At 42.3% G+C, this 27,382-nt stretch overlaps 1 protein-coding gene across 3 annotated transcripts in view; it reads right to left on the bottom strand.

The window, feature by feature from the left end:
* ANXA4 (annexin A4) overlaps nt 1–27,382 on the bottom strand; it is a 70,451-nt gene that overhangs the window by 32,028 nt on the left and 11,041 nt on the right. For all 3 annotated transcript variants that reach the window (XM_079940755.1, XM_079940754.1, XM_079940756.1), the window contains exons 2-3: nt 10,058–10,110; nt 3,526–3,613 (exon numbers count right to left, since the gene is read on the bottom strand). In XM_079940755.1, the coding sequence (XP_079796881.1) occupies nt 3,526–3,613; nt 10,058–10,060 (91 nt within the window). In that variant the 5' untranslated portion in view covers nt 10,061–10,110. The remainder of the gene's footprint in view (nt 1–3,525; nt 3,614–10,057; nt 10,111–27,382) is intronic.

Below are 27,382 nucleotides of genomic sequence, written 5' to 3' on the forward strand. Positions count from 1 at the left end.
ACCAAAACTTTTCACTATGAGTTACAGTTTTTAAAAAAATATTTTTAAAAGATTATCTTTGCTCTTTTTAAAAAATTTATTTGGCTGTGTCGGGTCTTAGCTGCAGCATGCAGGATCTTTGTTGAGGCATGTGGGATCTACTGTTGTGGTGCGAGGGCTCTTCATTGTGGTGCATGGGCTTCTCTCTAGTTGTGGTGTGCGGGCTCTAGAGCGCATGGACTCAGAAGTTGCGGCACGCGGGCTAATTTGTCCAGCAGCATGTGGGATCTTAGTTCCCCGACCAGGGATCGAACCCGCATCCCCTGAATTGGAAGGCAGATTCTTAACCACTGGACCATGAGGGAAGTCCCTGAATTACAAATTTAAAATATCTTAAATTTTGTTTGCCTGTTTCTTGCAGCAGCTTTTACAGGCGACTTTCACAGCTGGATGTTCATGTATGCTGGGTGAGTTTTCCATTTTCCCATATACTGTATGGGAAGATGTGATGAGTTATAGGAGAGTCTATTGAAATATTTCAGGAAGAAATCAAAAAATGTATAGATTTACGAGTTATTCTTTGCAAAATTAGAGATCTAGAAAAATGTGAGGTGTACGGAGGAAGCTATAGAGGTTTTTTTTGTTTTTTGGGGTATTTTTATTTATGGCTGCATTGGGTCTTCGTTGCTGTGTGCGGGCTTTCTCTAGTTGTGGCAAGCAGGGGCTACTCTTTGTTGCGGTGCACGGGCTTCTCACTGCAGTGGCTTCTCTTGTTACGGAGCATGGGCTCTAGGCGCACGGGCTTCAGCAGTTATGGCACGTGGGCTCGGTAGTTGTGGCTCGCCGGCTTAGTTGCTCTGCGGCATGTGGGATCTTCCCAGACCAGGGCTCAAACCCGTGTCCCCCACATTAGCAGGTGGACTCCCAGCCACTGCGCCATCAGGGAAGCCCGCTATAGAGTTTTAAGTTTACATAACTTAGTGACCTACTCTGTTCTCTCGGGGGGGAAAAAAAAAGAAAGAGGGTAATAGATACAACCATCCTTTTTCCAGGAGAACTCTCAGCTGGTGGGAGAAGGTTCATTGCCTTTTGCTTTTTTAACCAGTTTCTGTGAAAGGCATCACCACTCTTCCGGTCTGTCAGGCTTGAACCCTCAAAATAGCTTTGATTATTTTACCTGCTCTCTTCCTTCACATTCAGATTTCCTGTCAAGTCATGCAAAATCTAGCTCTAAAACCCTTTTTGTATCTGTCCCCTCTTTTTAATTCCTATGACAACCACTCCAGTTCAGCGTTTCTTCTTAGACAACTTAAAGTCTGCTAAGTAGTAGTCTCACTTCCTAATTGGTCTTTCCAACGTCTTGCTAGATTCATTTTTCTAAAACAACAAACTCTCACAGTGTCCCTCCCCTGCTCAGGATACACGATGGCTCCCCACCATTTGCTGGATTTACTATCTGCACTGCTGTCTGGCATTTGGGACTCTCCACCATACCCCATTCACTATTGTAAATATCCACATAAAAAGTTACAGGCAGCCAAATCCAGAGACTTAGCTCCTGAACTCCTGTACTTGACCCAACTACACTGCACTCCTTTCTCCTGACCTCCTTCATTACCAGTCTATGGGCTTAGGTCTCCCTAAACCCCTCCATCTAGCATCCTGATTCTGGCATTTGTTGTTTCCTGGACAATGCCTCTGGGTCATCCTCCCATGTCAGTAGCATCCTCAGGACCCGCCCCATGGTACCTGCCTTCCCAGAAGTCACCTAAAAAGTCAGCTCCTGCTTTGTAAGTACATCCTGCTGCAAGCCATGTATTTACATGGCCTGCAGCTAAGTGTCTCAGCTAAAATGCAAAACAGGGCAATGCTCACACTCATCCCATGCCTTTGCTCACACTGTTCCGTTCACCTGAAACCCATTCTCTCTTATCTATTTATTTACTTACTGAATAAATTTAACTCATCTCCCAAGGCCCATCTCAATTTCTACATCCTCCAAGAAGTGTTGCCTGATGCTCTCAAATGACATGTGACCTCTCTGACTCCTAATGGGATCTTACTTGTGCCCCTCCCGTCGCTATCATATTATGAACCGATCATGTTTCTGCGCATGCCTTGGCTGCCTAGCATCCGTGGACGACTGAACCACAGGACTAGGTTTATAGTCCTTGTCTCCTCTAACCTTCACTGGCCCACACAGCGAGCACTGAAAATGGTTTGTTGTATCCAATGCCTCCTGACTCTGAGAATTCCGAATGCCATGTGGTCTACGTTCTGAATTATGGTGTTCTTGCTATCCACCAAAGAATTAGGATACCCCTGAAAAAAAGGGCGGGCCGAGTACCTTTTCCATTTTATTTATAAAAAGGGAAAATGATAGATTCAGGGTAATGTCCTGTTCAGAGGTGGGCAGCAGCACAGCACAGTGGCTTGAGTTCCGGCTCTGGAGTCGGACTGCCTGGAATTGCCTAGAATCCTGACACGTACAACCCCAGACACCTCGGGCAAGTTAGCTCATCTCCCTAAAGCTCAACTTTCTCATTAGTTAAACAAGCTGCTGTCAGAATTAAAACATAATCTATGTAACACATTGTGCCTGACACACAATAGAGCTTAATAAATGCTCATTATTATTGTTCCTGTTAGTAGCATTGGGGCTAAGGTGAATTCTTCTTGGATAGAAAAACTGGGAAATAATGCCTCATGGTCAAACGTTTTTATCCAAATCTTGAGGAGATTCTAAATAGCAGCTATGAAACAGAGAGCACTTCTCTGGCCAAATGTCCACTCAGGCAAGTTTGGAGGCAGGGTCTAAGTCAGCATAACCTGCAGTGCCCGGGCATGGCTGTGCCCACCCAGTGGGAAGCCTTTGCCCACGGGAGCTACCAGAGGGTGGTGCACTGGAAGACAAGCCCTTCTGGTCACGTACGCACAGCCTTCTCACCTAAAATCCCACATGCTACACGGGGGTACTGACCTAGCTGTGCGTAGACAGCAGCAACAGGCGGGGGGCTGACTCAAGGGAAAGAACATGGACTTTGAGCTGGCAGGCTCTGCTGAGTGTGACTCATGACTCAGTTCCACTTACTCTGTGCCTTCCTATGTTACTTCTCTGAGTCTCAGTTTCACATCTGTAAAATGGGGCGAAAATAACAATAGGACCAGCTGCTTTCACTACATCACAGGATTATCGCACGTATTCGTTCAGATAATGTTTGTCAAAGTGCTTTGTAAACCTTCTGGCACGACATGCATACATGGGTTAACTGGAAAACAAATACATTTCTCAAATCTGATATATAGATTCATAATACCAGAATGTAAAACAGATTTAAATTATCAGGGAAGTCCAGAATGAGTTCATAACATTTAAAATTCTTAGTAAAAAACCCTCCCGTCTAGTTTGCCTTGAAAAGTCAACTTGTTCCCATTGTGTTTTCTTAGCCTGAGACGTACTCACAGTTGCCTGTGGACACAACACCCTCTGGGTGACTCTGTCATGCACAGCACATGAGGGGTGTTTACCTCCAGTGGGACACTTACCGAGACCTTTCATGGCCTTCCTCAGGGTCTGGGCATCTTCAGTGGCACTGAAGCCTGAAGCAGCTTTGACGGTGCCTCCCTTGGCTGCCTGAGTGCACAGAGAAAGATGGTGACTGAGAGGCGCTTCTCACCAGCATGGCGCCATCTCACACAGCAAGTTTGCTGAGCACCCACCATGGGCCAGACACTCTTCCAGGTGCTGGGACACGGCAGTGACTGTGGGAGATGAGGCTCTTGCTCCCCTGGAGCTGATGTTCAAGTTCAGCAGGAAGCAGACAGCAAACGAGCCGACAAACAAATATTCCACCAGGCGGCCGGTGGTGAGAAGGGCTACAGGGCAGACAGAGAGGTCCTGGAGGGGCTGCTCTGAGGAGTGACATTCAGGCTGAGGTCTGAGTGACAGGAAACAGCTGACTGTGCAAAGATCAGGGGAAAGTGTTACAGGTAGAGGAAACAGCTGAGACAAAGGCACTGAGGCTGGAGCTGCCTTCTGCGGGAGGAGTGGGACAGAGGCCAGTGTGGCTTGAGTTGGTGGGCAAGCTGGGGAGTGGTAAGATAAGTTACACCATTACCTACAAAGTAATCTTGTCTCCTCTGAAAGGGGAAAATCAAACCTGAGTTCAATCAAGCCTCTAAGGCCAAATACCAATTTATGGTAAATAGGAGAAAGAGGAAAGAGGAAAATGTTAACCCACCCCACAGGGCTGTAACCAGCACAATCCAGACTGTGAGAAACACTACTTGATGAACGATCTAGTTTCTTCAACAAATAAACTGCAAGGAGAATTAGAAAAGAGAGAGATGGAGGGACTTCCTTGGTGGCGCAGTGGTTAAGAATCCGCCTGCCAATGCAGGGGACACGGGTTCGAGTCCTGGTCCGGGAAGATCCTACATGCCGCGGCGCAACTAAGCCCGTGCGTCACAACTACTGAGCGCACGTGCCACAACTACTGAAGCCCACGTGCCTAGAGCCCGTGTTCTGCAACAAGAGAAGCCACCGCAATGAGAAGCCCGCGCACCGCAACGAAGAGTAGCCCCCGCTCGCCGCAACTAGAGAAAGCCCGCGCAGTGATGAAGACCCAACGCAGCCAAAAATAAATAAATTAAATTAAATAATTTTTTTTTAAAAAAAGAGAGAGAGAGAGAGAGAGATGGAGGGGAAATATAGCTTAAAAGAGATTAAAAATGCACATCAATAATCATAATGGGTGAACTTATTGGGATCCTGAATCAAACACTAAAAAAAAATGACATTTATGAGACAGTTGGACATTGAACACTGACTTGATATTTGATGCCATTAAGCAACTAGTGTTAACGGTATGATAATGGTATTGTGGTTATATTTTACTTTTTTAAGAGTCTGAATCTTATACACACTGAAAGAGTTTATAGATGAGAGGATAAGATGTCTAGAATTTGCTTCAAAATAACGGGTTGGGGGAAGTAAGTGGAGGTAAAGAAGAAACAAGGCTGACCATGAGTTAATAATTACTGAGTTATTATTATGTAATATAATAGTTACTGACCATGAGTTAATAATAATTATAGGTACAAAGGGGTTCTTTTTAATATTTGGTCTACTTTTGTATGTGTTCACCTTTTTCCATAATAAAAACTTTAAAAATGAAAAAGAAAGAAAATCAGAGAGGTTTCAAGGGCAGAACAAGAACCTTCACAAGCCAGTGAGGAGTTTCTGTTTTATTCTAAATGCAGTAGGAGGCACTGGCAGGTTTTCAGCAAAGGGATGGACGAGATGATCTGATTTACATGTTAAAAAGATCACTTGGGCTGCTGTAGGGAGATACAGAGACTAGTTGAGAATCTGGGCCATGATCCAGGGATATGATGATAGACGAGGGTGAAACAGTAAAAATGGAAAGAGACAGACAGACTCAGCACATGTTTTGGAGCAAAGGCGGCAGAACTTGCCAATGGACTGATGTGGGAGGTGAGGAAAGAAAAGAAGCAAGTGTAACTCTAAATCTTTTTCCCTGAGCAGCCAAGCAGAGAGTGGCATCCTCTACCCAGATGGGGAATGCTGGAGGACTACCAGATTTGGGATGGCAGTGGGGAGTGGGATTTAGAAGTTCTATTTTCAAAATGTTAAGTTTGGGATGTCCATTAAACATCCAAGTGGAGTTGTCAAAAGGATGGCTGGTTATACAACGTAAATCTAGAGGGCAAGTCTAGAGTAATAAATTCAGGACACATCAGCGTTTGGATGGTATTGGACGAAATGACCTAGGGAGAAAGTGAAGAACAGGGGTCCTAGGACAAGCCTGGGCCTCTCCAGCAGAGAAGGACCAGAATGGATAACCAAGAAGGACTGGTCCTTGATGTATAAAGAAAACCAGGACTGTGTGTTGTCCAGAGGCTGAGGAAGGAGGAAGATGTCAGTGCTTGCTAAGGTAGGTGTGAGTAGAGGACACAGAAGGGATGGTCAGATTGGGCAACACGGAAGGTCCTGGTGATCCTGATAAAGGCTTCTGCAGTGGAATGGAGGGGACAGAAGCCTGACCAAGTGGCAGAGGGAAGGATGGGAAGTCACGAGGAGGAGACGGCAGTCTAGACACTGGAGATGAGGATTAGCATCACCGGAAACGACCAGCATGCCTTAAAGTGAGAAATACTCTGATGCATACAAGGGACAAAAAGTTAGTGAATCTGGGCTTCCCTGGTGGTGCGGTGGCTGAGAGTCCGCCTGCCGATGCAGGGGACATGGGTTTGTGACCCGGTCCGGGAAGATCCCACATGCCGCACAGCGGCTGGGCCCGTGAGCCATGGCCGCTGAGCCTGCGCGTCCGGAGCCTGTGCTCTGCAGCGGGAAAGGCCACAACGGTGAGAGGCCCGCGTAACGCAAAAAAACAAAAAACCAAACCAAACAAACAAAAAAAAAGTTAGTGAATCAGACCCTCTGCATATACAGACTACAAATTAAAAACATCAACAAGTAAAACATGGGTTAGTAACCAGTAGGTACCATTCAGTTGACTTATGATTTAGAGATAATGTACTGATTAAGATCGAGGTGCCCTGAGTATTTCTAATCTATTTACTAATTTATTAATGTTATTTATGTACGTGAGGCAGCAAAGAGAAACATAATTCAGTACAAAAGATAAATAAATAGATGAAGAAGTTCAGTGACAGGACACAAAGCATAGAAAATTACAGTAAAGAAGGGGGTAGAAAGGAAACGGAAACAGAGACCTTAAGGGCCTGTGTAATTATTCGACATGAGCCACAGATTTCTCTGTCTAGAAGCCAAACAAGAGGGAACTGCAACCAATAATGAGATTCACAGTGTCCATAAAAGGCAAAGAGATCAATTGCACCAAATTGCATCCCCAAAGAAAGATATGTTGAAGTCCTAACCCCCAGTACCTCAGAATGTGCCCTTGTTTGGAAATACTGTCATTACAATGAATTAATTAATTGTGATTAATTAAAGCAAGATGAGGAAGCCGCTAATTCAACATGACTGGTGTCCTTCTTAGAAAACAGCACGTGAAGACAAAGACACTCAGGGAGAACACCACATGATAATGTGTTGTTGACTCCAATGTCTGTCAAAAAATGCCTAAGATTGCTAGCAAACCACCAAAAGCTAGAAAGAGACAAGGAAGAATTCCCCTACGGATTTCAGAGGGACCATGGCCCTGCCAACATCTTGATTTTGGATTTCTAGCCTCCAGAAATACAAGACAACATATTTCTGTTATTTTAAACCACCCAGTTTGCGGTGCTTTGTTACGGCAGCCTCAGGAAATTCATGCAGGCATTCTACTTGTTTTCTTCTACTGTATATCTGTAGTAATAAGCAAGCTGTGCTTTGCTGTCAGCATTCCAAATGGCCTAGCTCAGCTCTTGACCCCACCAAGACAGCTTTCTGAGTCAAATGTCTCTCAATGTTCTTCTGGAACTCCAGTGTTGAAAAAATTTTGGATGGTACTTAAACACTCTATTTGACTTTTAAAGCAAATTGCATTGCTGAGGGACACTAGTATGGGATTAAAATTAATATCTAACAAGATGAATCGATAGAGAAATGTGCAAAGATAATACAGCTTATCTATCAGCATCTTTTTTCCAGAACAAGATAAGCCCAGAAAATTGGTTCCTGTTAGCTCTAAAGTATCCATATCAACTAAATTCCAGGGAATAATGTATCATTATCTGTTGCAGGAAGGCAGGGGATTCCACCCCAGGAAGGCTTCTTGTGGCAGCAGGCAAAGGAAACAGGCAGAGGATGTAGGGAAGAATGATGAAAACAAATAGCTAGAAATCAGTGATACATCACAATCAATGAAATGTCATTCAGTTATTAAAATAATAAATAATGATGAAGATAAATGTCAAAAGATGGGAATACGCTACGATGAAATATTTAGCAATAAAAAGGAACAGAGGAACAAACTGCTGATACAGCATCAGGGATGGATTGCAAAAAATATAATACTGACAATAAAAGAGCACACGCTCTATGATTCCATTTATAGGATGTTCTCGAACAGGCAAAACTAATCTATGGTGAAAACAATCAGAACAATGGTTCCATTTCCGGAGAGGAGTGGACAGCAGGGTGGGGACTGATCTGGAAGGGGCATAGAGGAACTTCCTGGAGCGATGAAATGTTCTATCTTGATAAGAGGGGTAGGTCACACGATACATACCTTTGTCAAAACTCATCTACCAGTAACCTTAAGAGCTGTGCATTTCATTGTATGTAAATTATACCTCTAAAACTTTTTGGTAAATATTTGAATACAATGGCTTTTAAAACATATTTTCCTTTTAGAAATGTGTCATATGGTCATTGTAGAGATTTGGAAAAAAAAATTTTTTTTTAAGAATTAAGAAGAAAATCTCGGGGGTAGGGGGAGGGATAAATTAGGGGACTGGGCTTAACATATACAAACTACTATGTATAAAATAGATAACCAACAAGGACCTAATGTATAGCACAGGGAACTATGCTCAATATTATGTAATAACCTATAAGGGAAAAGAACCTGAAAAAGAATATATACATAATATATATATAACTGAATTGCTATGCTGTACACCTGAAATTTACATACGGTAAATCAGCTATACTTCAATAAAAAAATTTTAAATAATTAAGAAGAAAAATACAACACCCATAACTCCACCATCGAGAGTAAATAATTTTAATATGCTATAAGATGTAAAATAAACATGTTAGCATAGCAAAGACTAGAGTGAATACGTTAACTGTTCTTTACGTTCTTATTACTACTATTTCAAAACCACTGTCATACAAGTAGGGTCTAAAATAAAGTGATGAAAAATAATTGGGAATTACAACATTGTGATTATATTGTATGGTTTTCCTTTCCTTTAAAGAAGCCCTTTATCTGTCCAATAAATAACAGTCATAATGGAAAAACAGGTTCTAGGAGGAAAGATGAGAGCAACTGAGGTAATTTTCCTCAGTGGAAAGCTCACTAAAGGGTCACTTGGTTACTGTCTTCACATGTAGAAAGGCTGCGAGCTTGTTCAGAACAGGAAGAGTGTCCCATTAATTATGGGTCCCCAGAGCCAAAAACCATGCACAAAGTAGGGGCACTGTAAACATCTCTGAATAAATGTTGTACATGTCCAGGGAGAACCCATCAAGAACAAATGGATTTTAAAGGACAGCATAAGAGATTTGGTGCAGACACGAGTAAGCCCTTGACTGTCAGAGATGATGAAGAAAATTCTAGAATGTCTAATGTTAAAAAAAAGATGTTAAGAGTATATTACTCTTTGTTCAGGATAGTTTACACATCCATCTTCCTAAAGGGAAGTGTGTAAGTTGGCGGAATGTCTAGTTCCTCTCCAAGTATGAGATTCTACTGCTATTATTTCTTCCTAGAAGACCAGGGATCAAGCATCACCTGCCTATTGAGAAGCTTTATTTGGGCAGGAGAAGGAGAGCAGGTGGCCAGCCTCAGGTACAGCCACGTTTGTAGCTGAAAGGCTCAGCTTCCACAGCAGCAGTGAGCTTTATGGAACTCTCAAAGGGATCCAATTCCCTGCCTGTCCCTGAGATCAGGTAACCAAGCTCTGAGGAGTCCAGTCACAGCCAACAGCGGGAGGCAGATGACAAGTGTTTCTTAGCTGATGAGCCTGAAATGATGGGGTTACACAAAGTGTGGACAGTGGTCATCTCCTAGAGGAGGAAGCTGCGGGATTTTGAGTTTTTCCTTTTTATTTGCCTACAATTTCTAAAATGAATATGTAGTGTTTCTGCAGAGAGAAAACTATAACTTGTTTCTGTATCTCAGGATGTTAGAAGGATTCAAAGGAGTCCCTCTTTGAATGAATTTTCAGGGTCAGGTTACTCACCACCCCTGAAAGAAGTTAAAATGGTGTTTTCGAAAAAAGAAACTGTCTTTCCATTTCCTCGTCCCTCTCCTCTGATGAGCAAACAACTCTTTGTATAAGGCAACAGTCCCTGAGTACACATCCTGTACCTGTCTGCAGCTGGCACCAGGGAGGGTGAGGCACGTCTCCAACTTACCATGACTTTTACTATGTCAGGATCAGAGTTCAGTCAGCCAAGCAGAAGTTTCTCTGTGATAAAAGCAGAAGGGACATTACTGTGATAAGAGAAGTGTCATTAAAATCATTAATCAGGATGACGTACAATTTGCACAAAGTTAAGGCACAGGGAAATAACACCCAATTTCATCAAAAGGCCAGCTACTGATTAGCCAAAGAGACAAGGGCCAGGCTAATCATTAGAGAGAAACTGTGCTAAGGGGCGAGTTAATTACGCCAACAAAATACTGTCCTACCTGCTCTTCTGTTTGGAGATAACACATTACAGAAATCATTCCTCTTGCTTAGTTAGGGTGAGGTACATTGCTTGTACTCAAGCCAAACCTAGATTCTGAACTGGAAGCTCTAGTGGATCAGAAGAGGTGCCTCTCGGAGAGAAAAGAGAATCCGACTGCAACAGGGAAAGCACTGCACTCCAGCCTTTACCCTAAATGAGGGAGTGTGTGTGTGTGCGCACGTGCATTTGTGTATAATGACAGGCCACTGGCCCAACCAACATTAGACTTTTCATTTCCCAATGACCACTTTCACTGCCACCATCTCAGGACTTAAAGGTGCTTCTTCTCTTTAAGCTGCAGCCTTACACGCTCAGCTTGGCCCTTAGTTCTCTTCAACATCCCCTCCTTCAGCAAGAAGCCTGGAGCCATCACTCATTTATTCAGTCGTTTAGAATGCAAGAAATGTCTTTATTGAAGGCAGGCCTCTGAGGAGCAGGCCAACTGGCTTCCTGTTTCCACATCCAGGTCTTATGGAAAAGGTTCCTTTCCTGAGCATTTAGTTAGATGCTTGATACTTAAAGAATCATCCCAGAACCAGAAGCATGGGCATCACGTTGGAGCTTCTTAAAAGTGCAGAATCCCAGGGCTTCCCTGATGGCGCAGTGGTTGAGAATCTGCCTGCTAATGCAGGGGACACAGGTCCGAGCCCTGGTCTGGGAGGATCCCACATGCCGCGGAGCAACTAGGCTCGTGAGCCACAACTACTGAGCCTGCGCGTCTGGAGCCTGTGCTCCGCAACGAGAGAGGCCGTGATAGCGAGAGGCCCGCGCACCGCGATGAAGAGTGGCCCCCCGCTCGCCGCAACTAGAGAAAGTCCTCGCACAGAAACGAAGACCCAACACAGCCAAAAATAAATAAATAAAAAAGATTTAAAAAATAAATTCAAAAAATTTTTACAAAGTGCAGAATCCCAGGCCGCCACTCCAGACCTACTGCCAAAATATGCGTTTTAACAAGATTCCCTGAATATCTGTCCACACAGTGGTTTGAAAAGCACTGGCCTAGATAACCCTGCCAGGCAGCCCTTTTCAATCGTTCTCCCAGAATAACTACATCCTTCTTGCCCCACTTTATCACCAACTGAGTTATGTTTGGCCACGTTCATTCTTCATCTTCCACTTTCTGAGGCTTAGCTCATTCTTCCTTGTTTCCCATCACTTGCTACAGACTTATCTCCTATGACCTAGGGGTCAATTCCTTCCTACGGGGAATGTCCACTGGCTCTGGGGCACAGCCGGAGCAAAGGTGCAGAGGTGGGAATGAGCAGTGGCTTCAGGGACAAGAAGGTGACGAGGCTGCTGGAGCAGAGGGCTCCTTACAGGGAAGGCTCAGAGATACGGGTGGAAAAGCAGGTGGGGAACTGATTACCAAGGGCCGTGTACGTGCACCTGAGGAGTCTGACTTACACTGTAGGAATGGGAAAACAGTGAAAAGGTTTGGGTTTTGCAGAGAAATGATGTAAGACAAAATATACTTCAGCAAGTTACTATACTAGAGGGTAGACTAGAGTCAGAGACAAGGGGTCAGGAAGGCTCGAGGTATTAGTACAGGAACAAAGATCTGCACTAAAACAGAGGCAAAGATCTGGGTAGGATGTGGCCCCTGGAATAGGATATACACATGAGATATTTGGAAGGAAGACTTTATTGGATTTAGTGGCTCCTAAACTATATGGATTTATTCATTCAATCACTAAATATTCATAACACACCTCTATATCCCAGACACTGTTCTAGTTGATAGAGATAATACAGTGAATAAGACAAAGAACCTGCCTTCATGGAGCTTACAATGTACCAGGAAAGACAGACAACAAACAAACAAATGAATACGTAAGACAATTTCAGATACCAGTAAGATGAAGATATAACAGGATAATGGTATAGAAGAGGGATTGGCAAACTTCAGCTCAGGGGCCAAATTCTATCTTTCTACAGTCTACAAGCTAAGAATGGTTTTTTACATTTTCAACAGTTGATCAAAAATCAAAAGAATAATATTTGATGACACATTAACATTATATAAAATTCAAATTTCAGTGGTGGCTTGAGCAAAGCTTTCTGGAAATACTGAGAGTCATTATTCAATGAGCTAGAAATGTTTTACTAAAGGAAAAAACTGTATCACACTTGAACACAGGGTGCTTTTAGCCAGACAATTTATTTTAAAACTTGGACAGCACACAGCATAAGTCCATTTATATAAAGACAGCTGTTGTATATTTATTATTTACTAGTACCAACAGAGTTTCTAAATAGATTTTAGAAATGAATGCAGTAAAAGGCACCCTTTGATTCTTTCATTAGATGTCAGGTAATACGTGTAAAGTGAACCCACACACATGCTTACTAGCACAGTATCTGGCACCTCAATAACTCTTGGCAAGAATGGGGGAAGGAATCGAACACCCCCCTCTCCCAATAGAGAATTGCTGTAGGCCTCTTCTTAATTGCGCAGAATAATCAGCCTCCAGAGGATGAAAGGCCCTTCTACCTGAAACTCCATCCCTAAAAGGCCACCCGCACGTCCGCAGGCCTGCAGAGCCAAGGATTCTTTATAGGAATCCTCTTCTGCCTCAGCCTCCTTGATCCATTTGCTCTTTCTCTCGGAAGGCCAGCCTACAGTCACATAAACTGACCAGTGTGATCGAGTTCACAACGACTCAGACTTTGTATTGGGGTTGTACAAGCTCCTTTGTGGCTCACAAGGGGGCAAATAATTAGCAACTTGCCTCAGTCTTTACATCTGTGAAATGCAGACACACTCAGTCTTGGGTGTCACTCCAATGACCTTAAAAGCATCAGGACACTTCAAGATGGAAAGATGAAGGCTGAAGGGACCATATGTTTGCGATGCCTTTTAAAAAAAAAACTATGGGTTATGCAGTGGGTGGGAAACTGCATCTTCTTTATAATATGGGAACTCCTCACCTAGGGCTCAGGATAGGATTCCTGAAGATTTTAGGACATAGTTTTAGAGCAACTGAAAGAAAGCTGGGAACTAAATGTAAGAGACTTATCCCAATGGCAGTTACATAAGGGAATAATAAGTTATAAATAAGTTCAACCTATTTCAAGTAAGATTACATACACTTTCAGAAATAATTTATGATGAATGCATAAAGAAAAATTAGGTATGTCGAGAACACATCCCTACTGTTTTCCTCTAGTATGTCCAGAAGGATAATAATTGCACTACCCTGCATTCTGCCCTATTGTATCACTGCCCGAAATAGGCAAGCCAGGTACTGACTCAACCATAAAGTTTCTCCTGTCCTTACGGCAGACTGCAGGTATGTGAACAAGGCCCTGACTCCTGGTAATATTTCAGTAGGCCATATAGGCAGCAGTGTGGTGCATTCCTCCCCACTCACCCAGAATTTGGAAAGCAGGCAAATTAGACTCGCTAGTAAAATCAGTAAATAATCATCAAAACAAAGATATGCAAACTCATCTCAAGGAGAAAGAATGGCTTCCGAGATGAAGCTAGCTTGCTGAAGGGTATTAAGACATATTTAAAGAAAAATTGTGTCCACCAACAATGCAAGCTCAACCCAAAACCATCAGAGAAGAGTACTTTGAAATATTTATCAAAACCCTGGCCTCAAGAAAGGGTGGCTTGGCCCCACGATCAATGGTTCAGGCGCCAGACATTTCCCCACTATGAAGATGAATTTTATCCATTTAAAACGCTTTGTTTTGATTCCTCGGGTGCCAAGCAACCTCTGGACTAGAGTTTGGCTTCCCATGTGGACCTGTCTACAAAGCACTGGAGTCTGAGGACTTTTGTCTAAGTAACAGTTATATTTCTCAACATAAATAAATTAGCGTGTGCAAGCATGTGAATGCATTATGTATGATAAGCCTATAAATATGAACCCGTCCCTGAGAGGTGAACCCCTTCCTGATGTGCTAACAAATACAATTTCTCTGGTACTGCTGGGTGCGGCACCATGATGAATTCACCCCAGTACCACATGCTCTCCTTGAGACCCCAACATAACTTGGCAGCCTCCATTCAAATTCATAACAGTGACTCACATGCCAGGACAGGCAACCTCCACCTTCATTGTGAAGGGATCTGATGTCCTTGTGACACATTCTTACTGAATCCTTCTCCTCCCTGGAAGATCACATGTGAGTGAGTCATTCACCATTTTTCTTTGGTACATGGTTTCATTTTACATCCCACAGGATGACAAATTTAAACATTTAGTCTGTAGATCTGTGGAGTGCGAGTGGGCCCCACCCAGGCACTAAAGGTTTTTAAAACTGTCTATGAAATGGGAACATGAAAGCAACTCTTTTTCCTTGGAACTCAGATTCTTCTAAAGGTAAAGGATGGACTTCCCTGGTGGCACAGTGGGTAAGAAGACTCTGCGCTCCCAATGCAGGGTGCCTGGGTTTGATCCCTGGTCAGGGAACTAGATCTCACATGCATGCCGCAACTAAGAGTTCTCATGGCACAACTAAGGAGCACACGTGCCGCAACTAAGGAGCCTGCCTGCCACAACTAAGACCTGGCGCAACCAAATAAATAAATAAATAAATAATAAAAACAAAGGAAATTTTGTTGCCGGGATGGCGTTTTCATTTTCAAACATTTAATCCAAGGCAAAGTGTGCAAGCTAAATGAATGGAAAGTTGGAAACCTATTTGTTAAGCAATTACAGGGAAGAATCTATTCCAACTCATCATCTGGCAAGTAACTTATTAACAGTCTTTTGTCCAAATTTTAGCCACTTATTCATAGCATTGTTGGAAACAGTAATAATAATTTCAATCCACAAATAATTAAAAAACACAGGTTTTACATATAATTTAAAACATCCCCACTCCTTCTCTACCATTCCTACATCATGCCAAAGTCTATTAAAGTTTTCTACTCTGATTCCTTTGTCCAAAAGGCAGGGAGAAGGAGGGAAGGAACATTTATTAAACACTCTTCTACATGATCTTAATCTACCCAGTAACCTTTGGAATCATGATATTATCTCCACTTTACAAACCAACTGGGTGATATAATAATGAAAGCTGGCTATGGTGAGTTCTATATTGTATCAAGAGATAAGATTAGAAAAATAAAAAGAGCAATGAGGTGGCTTTAATGATTGCCAGAGAGCTGGTTGGGCCCTGCACTCTTAGTTCAATGCTTGCTTTGCTACGTGTCCTTTCTACTTCACATAATACCTCAGTGTCCCCTCCCCAGGCACAAGCTTCAAGCAGGGCACAAATCAACGCATATTCTAATAACTTTTATAAGTGTTTCTCTGGGTACTGTATTCAGCTTCCATAATATAAGGCTTCAAATTTTCCTAAGTAATTTTCTTTCATTATCTGAATGACTCCAAATGCTACCTGTGGACTGGAGATCTTTGGAATTCTGGTTGGCTGTTTTTTTTGTTGGTGGTGGTGTTTTTAAATTATTCTGCCTTTTTACTGCAGACAAACTTCCCCTTGTCCTCTCAGGCTAGTGACCGTAGAAACAAGAAGCTGATGCACTGGTAACACCAATTATTGCTCTCAATCATGGAACTGATAGGATAGTTTCACTGATGTTTCACGCTCATTCATTCAACAAATATGATCTGAATGCCTGCCCCAGGCTAGGTACCATGCTAGGTGCTAAAAGGCACACCTTCATCACCCCGTCTATTCCCTTCATAAAGAAAATTATCCCCTGTGCCTTGTCTGTTCAAGAGTAGCCTATGAGTAAAAAAAAATCCTGCAAGTGGTTGGCAAGAACTCTGCTGAACTTCCTTCCCATTGCAAGGACTCTACAACCTTTCTGAAGGCTCATCTCCTAGCCTTTAATCTCCTCCTTCTGGTCCTGGGGCTCACTCCGCCGTGCGACAGCCTCTGCCACTGCTCAGCATCAGGAATGCTGGCCTTGTATTCCTTGTCATGTGTGCTGGAGCTGGAGGGACTTTATTTTTAAATAAATATTTATTGACCATTTAGTTATACTGTGCGCCTGGGTCCTTTATCAGTACTCTATATTTTCGCCTTCTCATTGTACAGTGAACTGGGCATGATAACTTAAATTTTAGAAAAGTTAAGCATGATGCCCAAAGTCACTCATGTAGCAGGTGGTAGGAGCTGTGTTTTCAGTCACAGCCGTGACCCTAGAGACCTTTATACTATACCACGTTAAATGCAGGCATGTGTACACACGTGTACCATTATGCATTAGGGCAGGCGTAATGCTAGAAGCTTTTAGAGTAATAATGGAATCAAAACTTTAAATTGTCATTTCTTTTGCTGAGCTAAATACTTTCTTCTTCTTCATGTCTTTAACAAGCTGGATGCAAAACAAAACAACAACAAAAACATTCCTCTCCCAGACTTATCCATTGGAAACTAGACCACACTTTGACTGGCAGACAGCTCCCAGTCAACAGTGTTGATTACAAGACTGTTGGCTATTTGAAGAGACCATGTTTCTAACCCCACACGGCCCTGCCCTAGTTCAGCCGTCCAGCCTTTCCAGTGGGAGAACAAGGCAACATGGCTCTGTGACAGTGTCTCTTGGAGTTGACACGTGGCCAGAGTCGTGCCATTTCCAGCTGAGAGGGACATAAGGAGTCCATCCAGGCGCATTCTGTGCTTCTCCCCCCCATAACAGGGCCCAGAATCCTGTACTCAGTGCAGGGGTTCCAACCACAATATGAAAGTACCCCAAGTGCAGCCTGCTTCAGACTGACTGATGCATCACACCCTTGGGATAGTTTGAGTCCAGTGTCAAAGGTTTAAAATAATGGACCCATTTGGTTATGTTTATCCTAATGTCAGCAATATTTAGACTCTCCAGTGTACACGAGTAGGGAGAGAAAGAAGGGTTGCTAGAAATAGCTCTTCCGGCTTATGCTACGAACCGAAAACAGCACGGGCTTTCACTCAAAGTCTAACATGGGTTTGGCGCAGCTCTGACATGTTTTCCCAAGCCCCAGATGCCAGTTTACTTACGCTATTAGGGGCAGTGCCCCTCCAGAATTAAGTCACAACTATTCTTTTGATCTCCCAGAGTTGATTTTTCTCCCATTTCAGATCAAAACGTCTAGCAAACCACAGGTGAGAGAGCAATCCAAGGCCATGATGTAAGTACACAAAGAAAGAGGGAGTAGAAATGGAGCGGAAATGCCTGCCCCAGAAAGAGCTCATTTCCACCAGTGCTGGATTTTAAGGGTAGAGGAGGCTACAGAGAGCGCCCAGCCCACCCCTTCATGTAGACATGAGATAGCCCTGTCTACAGGTAAGTGGTGGGTTCGCCTCTGGGTAACATGCGTGGTAATAACGTGTTGGATTCATTCACTGACCCAAGGTCTGGCAGGTGCTGGCAGCATGGGTGGGACAGGTTCACACTAGTACAGGAGAATCCGTGCTGTCCTTATGATGGGAAACACCCGTGGGAAGGTCCAAATCTGAGGGTGGTGCAGCCAACGCCACAGTCCAACTGGGGTTTATTTCTCACCCACATAGGAGAATATATTCTCCACCCTGAAGTAGGCAGAGATTTCTTAGATAGGACACAAAAAAGTACTAGCCATAAAAGCCAATATTGACAAGATTCATCAAAATAAAAAAGGTTTGCTCAATAAAAGACACTATTAAGAAAATTAACAGAAGAGCCATAGATTGGGGAAAAATATTCACTGCACATACATCTGACAAAGGACTTGAATCAAGAGTATATAAAGAACTAAAAATCATAACACAAGGATGAACAAGGCAATTTTTTAAATGGGCAAAAGGCTTGAACAGACACTTCACAAAAGATATATGAATGATCAGTAAGTATATGAAAACATGCTTGTTATTGGTTATGCAGAAAATACAAATTAAAACCACAATGAGATACCATTTCACATCCCCTAAAATGGTGAAAAAAAAGGGGGGGCGGCTTCCCTGGTGGCGCGGTGGTTGGGAGTCCGCCTGCCGATGCAGGGGACACGGGTTCGTGCCCCGGTCCGGGAAGATCCCACATGCCGCGGAGCGGCTGGTCCTGTGAGCCATGGCCGCTGAGCCTGCGCGTCCGGAGCCTGTGCTCCGCAACGGGAGAGGCCACAGCAGTGGGAGGCCTGCGTACCGCAAAAAAAAAAAAAAACGGAAAACAAAAACCGGACATTATTAAATGTTAGAGAAGATATAGAGCAACTGAAACTTTCAAACACTGTGAACTTGAGAGAACTATTCGGCAGTTTAAAATAAGGTTAAAGATGAATCTACCCTTTGACTCAGGATTCCATCTCTTATTTACCCAAGATAAGTGAAAACCCATATCCACAAAAACACTTGGGCAAGAGGGTTCACATGAGCCCTCTTCACAACTGCTCCAAACTGGAGACAGCTCAAACTGGAGACAGCTCAATAGTCAACAAATTGCAGAATATTCATGCAATGGAATACTATTCAGTAAACTACTGATATAGTGATAACATGGATGAATCTAAAATATTATTCTGAGTGAATGAAGCCAAATAAAGTGTTTATATGAAATTTATATGAAATTCTAGAAAAAACAAAGCTAATGTATAATGCCAGAAAGCAAAAAATGGTTGCCTAGGGTCAGGGGTTGGCGGGTGGTGGTGAGGCGGAGGGGATATACCTGCCCAGGAGCATGAGGAAAGGAACTTTAGGGGGTGACTGAAATGTTCCTTATCTTGACTGGGGCAGTGGTACCCAGCTGTATACATTTGTCAAAACTCATTGAACTCACCTCACACCCATTAGGATGGCTACTACTAAAACAAAACAAAATGGGACTTCCCTGGCAGTCCAATGGTTAAGACTCTGAGCTTCCACTGCGGGGGTGCAGGTTTGATCCCTGTCAGGGAACTAAGATCCCACATGGTGCGGCCAAAAAACAGAAACAAAAACAAAAACAAAACAAAACAGAAAATAACAAGTGTCAGTGAAGATGTGGAGAAACCGGATCCCTTGTGTACTGCTGGCAGGAGTGTAAAATAGTACAGCCACTTTGGAAAACAGCATGGTGGTTCCTTGAAAAGTTAAAAATAGAGTAATTACTATGTGATCCAGCAATTCCACTTATGGGTATATGTATTCTAGGTATATACAATCTGGAGATATATATATATATGTATGTATGTATCTTCCAAAAACATTGAAAGCAGGGACTGAAAGAGATATTTGTATATCCATGTTCACAGCAGCACTATTCAAAATAGCCAACAGATGGAAGCAACCCATGTGTCAACTGACAGATGAATGGATAAACACAATGTGGTACATACACACAACGGAATACTATTCAGCCTTAAAAAGAAAGGAAATTTGACATGTGCCACAACATGGATGGACCTTGAGGATATTACACTAAGTGAAATAAGCCAGACACATAAAGATCAATACTGTATGATTCCACTTATATTAGGTACTTAGTCAAACTCATAAAACAGGAGGTAGAATGGTAGTGCCAGGGGGTGAGAGAAAGGGAGGAAAAGGAGTTACAGTTTAGCAGGTACAGAGTTGCAGTTCCGCAAGATGAAAAGAGTGGTGGTGATAGTCGCAAAACAATGTAAATGCATTGAACGCCACTAAGCTGAACCCCTAAAAATAGTTAGGATGGTAAATTCTACCTTACGTATTTTACCGCAATTTTTTTAAAATAATTTTTTTCCGATAAAAATTGAATTTTATTTTATTTTTTTATACAGCAGGTTCTTATTAGTTATCTATTTTATACATATTAGTGTATATAGGTCAATCCCCATCTCCCAATTCATCCCACCGCCGCCCCACCCCGCTTTCCCCGCTTGGTGTCCATACGTTTATTCTCTGCGTCTGTGTCTCTATTTCTGTCCTGCAAACCGGTTCATCTGTACCACTCTTCTAGGTTCCACATATATGCATTAATATACGATATTTGTTTTTCTCTTTCTGTCTTACTTCACTCTGTATGACAGTCTCTAGATCCATCCACGTCTCTACAAATGACCCAATTTCATCTCTTTTTATGGCTGAGTAATATTCCATTGTATATATGTACCACATCTTCTTTATCTTACGTGCATTTTACCACAATTTTTAAAAAATAATTTTTTAAAAAATAAAAAAAAACCTCCTGGAACTAAGCACTTAAGATCTGTGCATTTTTTTGTATGTAAATTACACTTCAATAAGATAATAAACATGTCTACAGCCAAAAGTACATGATTAAGATAACACACACCTATACAGCTTTGTAGGCTGACAGTGGCCTCTCAGGGGAAGCCTGCTGCTGTTCTCTTTCATTTAGCAATACCCACTCAAAGGCAAAGTCCAACTCAGTGGAATCCAAAAATCCATACAGCTTTTGCACAGCATCACGGGTAAAACCATGGCTCCTCAGGGATAACAACTATTCAAAGAGAAAAATCTGTTCGGCATAGTTAAGCTTTGCCCCAGGTTACACTGTTTTCCCGATCCATTTTCCGAGTTATTTTAGAATTAGAGGCCCTCAAGGTAATGTGAAAGGTCACTTAATTCCATGTTCCCCTTCAGAAATACCATAAGTAAACTATTCCAGGCAAGTAAGACTCTAAGACAGGAACCCCACTAGCTGTTCACCTAGGATGATCACAAAGCTACTCGTGCTGATCTCCAGTTCTTGTCTCTCCTATCACCAGAGCGTCTGTATGTCCATCTGCACCTGGGTTACCTGGACCCCTCCTTATGAATCACAAACAACAGGCCGCATATTTTGAGACCCAAATTTCAAGGTTGACCAGTACTCTTGATCTCCTGTCTTGTCTCAGCCATCATAAGTCTTAGGGGTAAACAAGGGGAGCGCCTCATCAGAAAAAAGAACCCTGAATCTAACATCTGGCCTTTCTCTTATAATCTTTCCCAGAGAAACTAAAATCCACTCCATCGTTCTTTACAAAATCCTTGTGATGCAGGAAGGGAGGAGACAGATGGGGCCGAATGAGAAACTATAGTACTGGAGGGGAGTGATCGGTAAAGAGGCGGTGAGAAAGTCTGACGCGGCCAGGCGTCCTGTCCTGCTAGGGTTTGTTTGCCTGTAGGTAGGAAGACCGGTATTATGCAGCCCAGGCCTTTCCTTACCAACACCACCACTTCTGTTCATCACGAGGGAAGAAAACACTCTTCCTAAACAAACGGGAAAAGCAACTAGGTTTTCCTTCACAGGTTTACACTGCTTCAACCTTGGAGATCTGGAAGCGAGCAGAGAATGAACACTGCTCTCTTAAATGTCACATACTCTTCTGGCACCTCCACGCCCTGCAAATATGCAAGATCTAGCTCTGTGGGCAGTGCCACTCCCCCCTGGATCAGACACTCCCTCAGTGGGCCAGCGCAGGGTTCTATTTCCAAATCTTTCCAGAGTTCAAGCTGACTCTGAAAGAAGAATACAAAAACAGAACTGTTAAAATTCTCCCACAGTGGATGTCTGATTCACACAGGGAACTTGCTATTTCTGATGCCGCCTCTCCCAGTTTTTTCATTAAAAACCTCACGAAGCGGGGGCGGTGGTGGGATGAATTGGGAGATTGGGATTGACATATATACGCTAATATGTATAAAATAGGTAACTAATAAGAACCTGCTGTATTAAAAAATTAAATTAAATTAAAAAAAAAAACTCATGAAGGCACGGGGAGGCAATGGAAGAAACTCCGTGACAAAACCCAAAGCTCTAGGACTGACATGAGACAATGTCAGAAGCTGAGAGGAACTGAAACTAACTTGAGGCAGATCGAGTGAGTGTGTGTGTGTGTGTGTGTGTGTGTGTGTGAGAGAGACAGAGAGAGAGAGAGAGAGAGAGAGACAGAGAGAGGGAGATAGTGGGGAGACGGGTTACACACCTCCATCAGCTGTCTGATGTGGGGATCCCTCCAGAAAACCCCAGCCCAGCCCAGCCCAGCCACCTGAGTTGAGAAGCTGTGAGGTGGACCCTTAACTCATCCTACTCATCCCCAAACCAGACAAGAGGCAGAGTAGAGGCAGGGAAAGGTGACCAGTGAAAAAAACCCTGGTGGAAATGCATCATTTATATATCAGAGAACCGGGCATTGGGGGTAGGAAAAGATGCTACCTCGGAGAGGCAGAAAAGAAACAAAGAGAAAACCAGCTAGAGGTGGGAATTCGATCAGGCACTGTACAAACAACCTTCTCTCCTGCTTAAAGCTGATGCCGGGCTTCCCTGGTGGCGCAGTGGTTAAGAATCCACCTGCCAGTGCAGGGGACACAGGTTCGAGCCCTGGTCCGGGAAGATCCTACATGCCGCGGAGCAACTAAGCCCGTGCGCCACAACTACTGAGCCTGAGCTCTAGACCCTGCGAGCCCCAACTAATGAAGCCTGTGTGCCACAACTATTGAAGCCCACGCGCCTAGAGCCTGTGCTCTGCAACAAGAGAAGCCACCGCAATGAGAAGCCTGAGCACTGCAACAGAGTAGCCCCCGCTCTCAGCAACTAGAGAAAACCTGGGTGCAAGCAAAGACACAATGCAGCCAAAAAATAAATAAATAAATAAGATGAATAAATAAATTAAAAAAAAAAAGCTGATGCCAACACAAAAAGGTGCACAGGATGGGACCAAAGTGTCCCATCCACCCTATCCTTGACGGACAGTCTATACCTGTGCCGTGCAATGCCATAGCCACAAGCCACAAGTGGTTATGAGTAACTGAAATGCAGCTAGTGTGACAGAGAAAATAACTTTAAATTTTGTTTAATTTTAATTAAGTTTAAAGTTTTAAATTGAGGCAGTATAAGATATTTTTCCATAACACACAGCTGCAATGTTTTGGTGGGGTCACATTTCACTTTAACCATTGCACTGTGCAGTGCGCATGTCAGGCACGTTGCATCTGTTCTAGTTTTACATCTAATCACACCGCCAATCCACTTGGTGTCAACGGATTGATTCACTTTGACTGATGCTATCTATGGATTGATGCAACATTTTTAATGTGTTTATTTGAATATGTCTTGCAGACAGCATGAATTACAGTGATATCTATGTAAACTGTAATTTGTAATCACATTTAAATACTTATTTTAATTATAACATTTCCTAGTGTGAAAAAATAGCTATGGACACATTTAAAAATTTTAAATGAAGGCAGCTTACTGATGTGGAATTGAGTGGAGAGGCAGAAGCATTATGACTGGCACAGTAAGGAAAAAGAGATTCAATTGGCATAAGAGTTAGTGAATTAACTGGGACAGGTGCAGTTTTAAAAGTGATATGCTGGGACTTCCCTAACGGTCCAGTGGGGAAGACTCTGCACTCCCAATGCAGGGGGCCTGGGTTCCATCCCTGGTCGGGGAATTAGATCCCACATGCCGTAACTGAAAAGATCCTGCATGCCACAACTAAAACCCAGCGCGGCCAAAATAAGTAAGTAAATAAATAAATATTTTTAAAATAAAAAATAAATAAAAGTGATGTGCTTTTCATTTGAAAGTCAAATCAATTCTAAAAAAGATGAACCACGTTTTTCAATGTGGATGCAAATATTAAAGGAAAATTATTTTTTGGTACTTAAGTTTTTTGGAAAACTTTTATGTATGGTTGAAATAATGTGAGTCTGTGAATCTACATGAAAACTAAATTTTACTAAATCTAAATGCAGATCAAGTATTTCTGATGAAACTTCAGCAACAGAATTCAGATGTCCTGTCAGTGTAAAATACACACCGGTTTGTTAAGACTTAGTACGAAAAGAATACTGTAAAATACCTCATTAATCACTTCTTACACTGATTATACATTGAAATGATAATACTTTGAATCTATTGGGTAAGATAATTGATATTATTAATTTCACCTGTATCTTTTTATTTTTTAAAATGTGACTACTAGATAATTCAAACTTACATTTGTGGCTCACTTTATATTTCTATTACATACCTTGTGTAATAATTATGAGAGCTATTTTTGAGCACTTATGATGTGTCAGACACTGTTCTAAGCACTTGACGTGAATGATTATCTCAGATTATCTCTTTTAGATCTCACCAAGAAAATTATTTATCTTCTTGGTGCCTGAATTTCCCCATTTGTTAAAAAAAGAAAGAAAAACACATAATGGGTCTATGACAAAAGAACAAAAGCCTCAGAATATTTAAAGGCAAAGCTTATCCCTGAAAATAATTCACTTAATTATTCATAAGAAACATTCAGGGAACCATTGGCAGAAGAACACGTTCTAAATAGGAGGAGAAAATGATTAGCACAGTAACATCAAGAAATCCTTTGAGACTAAAGAGCTTGGCTTAAATATTCTGTATTCAGCACATCAAGGCCGAAATTAATTTTCTATGATCACCCTTTTCCTCCCTCCCGAGTGGCAAGAGATTTTTTTTTTTTTTGGTTTAATTTTATAAGAAATTTACTTTTGAAAAACAGTGACTTTTTTTTTTTTGGCTGCGTTTGGTCTTCGTTGCTGCGCGCCGGCTTTCTCTAGTTGTGGCGAGCGGGGGCTACTCGTCGTTGCGGTGCGTGGGCTTCTCATTGCAGTGGCTTCTCTTGTTGCAGAGCAAGGGCTCTAGGCGCGCGGGCTTCAGTAGTTGAGGCTCGCGGGCTCAGTAGTTGTGGCGCATGGGCTTAGTTGCTCTGTGGCATGTAGGATCTTCCTGGACCAGGGCTCGAACCCGTGTCCCCTGCATTGGCAGGCAGATTCTTAACCACTGCTCCACCTGGGAAGTCCCGTGGCAAGAGATTTTATTTTTAAAACACTCATGTGTATTTAAGAGGGCTTACCAAATCACATCTAAATAATATTCTTTTCACTACTGTTTGGATTCAACTATTTTTTCCCCCATAAAAATAAATCCTCCAGGGTTTCCCTGGTGGCGCAGTGGTTGGGAGTCCGCCTGCCGATGCAGGGGACACGGGTTCGTGTCCCGGTCCGGGAGGATCCCACATGCCGCGGAGCGGCTGGGCCCGTGAGCCATGGCTGCTGAGCCTGCGCGTCTGGAGCCTGCGCTCCGCAGCAGGACAGGCCATAGCGGTGAGAGGCCCGCGTACCGCAAAAAAAAAAAAAAAATCAATCAATCAATCCTCCAGCAGGAGTCCTTCTAAAAGACATGGAGACTATCTGCAGAGATCATAAAAAATCTAATATTAACACCTTAAGAGGGACTTCCCTGGTGGTCCAGTGGTAAAGAATCCACCTTACAATGCAGGGGACACGGGTTTGATCCCTGGTCGGGGAACTAAGATCCCACATGCCGCGGGGCAACTAAGCCCATGCGCCACAACTACTGAGCTCACAGCGCCTCAACTAAAGAGCCCGCGAGCCGCAAACTACAGAGCCCATGCACTCTGTAGCCTACGTGCCACAATTTGAGAAGAGAAAACCCCCACACCACAACTAGAGAGAAGCCCAGGAGCTGCAATGAAACATCCCGCATGCATTAACAACAACCCCAGCACATGCTGCAACTAAGACCCAACGAAGCCAAAAAAAATAATAATAATAAAAAATAAATTAAAAAAACACCTTAAGAGATCACAGAAAAGATAAAACAGAAAATACTGGGTAGCTTTTAGAAAATAACCTTTATTTATTATAAAATGTACGTGGCAGACAATTTATTATTTGGTTTTATTTCTGTTTTAGCAACCTCAGGATTTTGTAATTGTAACAATGATGTATGGATCCAGGATGGTTAGCATTAATTTTATTTGTCACCTCTCTTTCCCTCCAGTTGTTATTATTTAAGTTGCCTGCATGGTCTGATAAACTTGTTTCCCAAACCCAGTGAGAATGTGGGCAGAGGTAGAATTTTCCAGTGCAGTGCTAATAATTATGGATCTTTCCTACAAATGGAGAAGATCAACTTTCATAGAATTTTAGAGACTATAAGGTCTTAAGTAATCACATCTATTTCCCCCTTTGATTTTATTTTGTAAATTATTAAGTCAACTTTAAGCACTGAAAAGGTCATTTAAAAAACATGTAAACTTACCATCAACTTTCACTTACTGTTTGTTCCAATCTTTTAGCACAGCTGTAATCACAGTATGTATATCATTTTATGTTCTACTCTCTCCTCTTAATTTTCCTAATTCTACACAATCATCATATTTATTATTTTACTAAATTTATATTCTTCCACTGTATTGATATAATTTATTCAATGTCCCTCTCCTATTGGTTGTTCAGGTTTTTTTATGCTGTGACTACAATCTTTAGAGTTAGCATTGTAGATTTTATTCTTCTTTTGACCTATTCCTGGTGATATCTGATAATTACATTTCCAGTTGTCCTCCAAAGTTAAAAGGCTATCCAAATCCCAGCCAGCCATAAGCTTGTTTGCTTGCTTTATTTATTTATTTACTATTTATTTATAATTTAATGTTTAGGAGGTGTAGTACTGAACCTTACCGTTGGTTTAACTTGCTTTTTTGAATGTGTAGCAGGAACACTCTCTTCTCTTTTTCCACTTGTATCCTTCTTTGTGAATTGTTTGCATTTTTTGCCCATTTTTGGGATCTTGGTGCTTCACTAACACATTTCTAGAAATTACGAATATATTATAAAATTTAATATTTTATATCAAGAATTTATTATGTATCTTTCCAATTTCATATTCTCCTTTTAGTACAGTCAAAATTCGCGAGAAAAATTGTAAATCATACCTTTGTACTCTTCCCGTCTTTTCCTTCGTACTCTTCCCTCTTATTATTACTTCAATGGTTAGAAAAGTCTCTTTTTTGGTGAAATGTTGATAATTGTTGAGCTGGGTGAGGAACAGGTATGTGGGGCTTCATTTTAGTGTTCTCCCACTTTGGGTATATGTGGGGAAAAGTCCATAATGAAAACTTTTAAAAAAAGTATCTCTTCCCCATTGCTAGAATAAGTGCTTTATTTTATTTCTACTAGTTTTTCTCCCACCCCTTCCAGTTGAGAAAACTCTTGCCCAGGAGGTTAAAGTCACTCACTTACTATATGACTCATCCAGTTTCCTACCCACTAAACTTAGCCATCACGTCTTCTTTTTCAGGCATGGGGAAAACACCCAATGACATG

Source organism: Stenella coeruleoalba (genome assembly GCF_951394435.1).
Source record: "Stenella coeruleoalba genome assembly, chromosome: 13".
In the NCBI taxonomy this organism is placed as follows: Eukaryota; Metazoa; Chordata; class Mammalia; order Artiodactyla; family Delphinidae; genus Stenella; species Stenella coeruleoalba.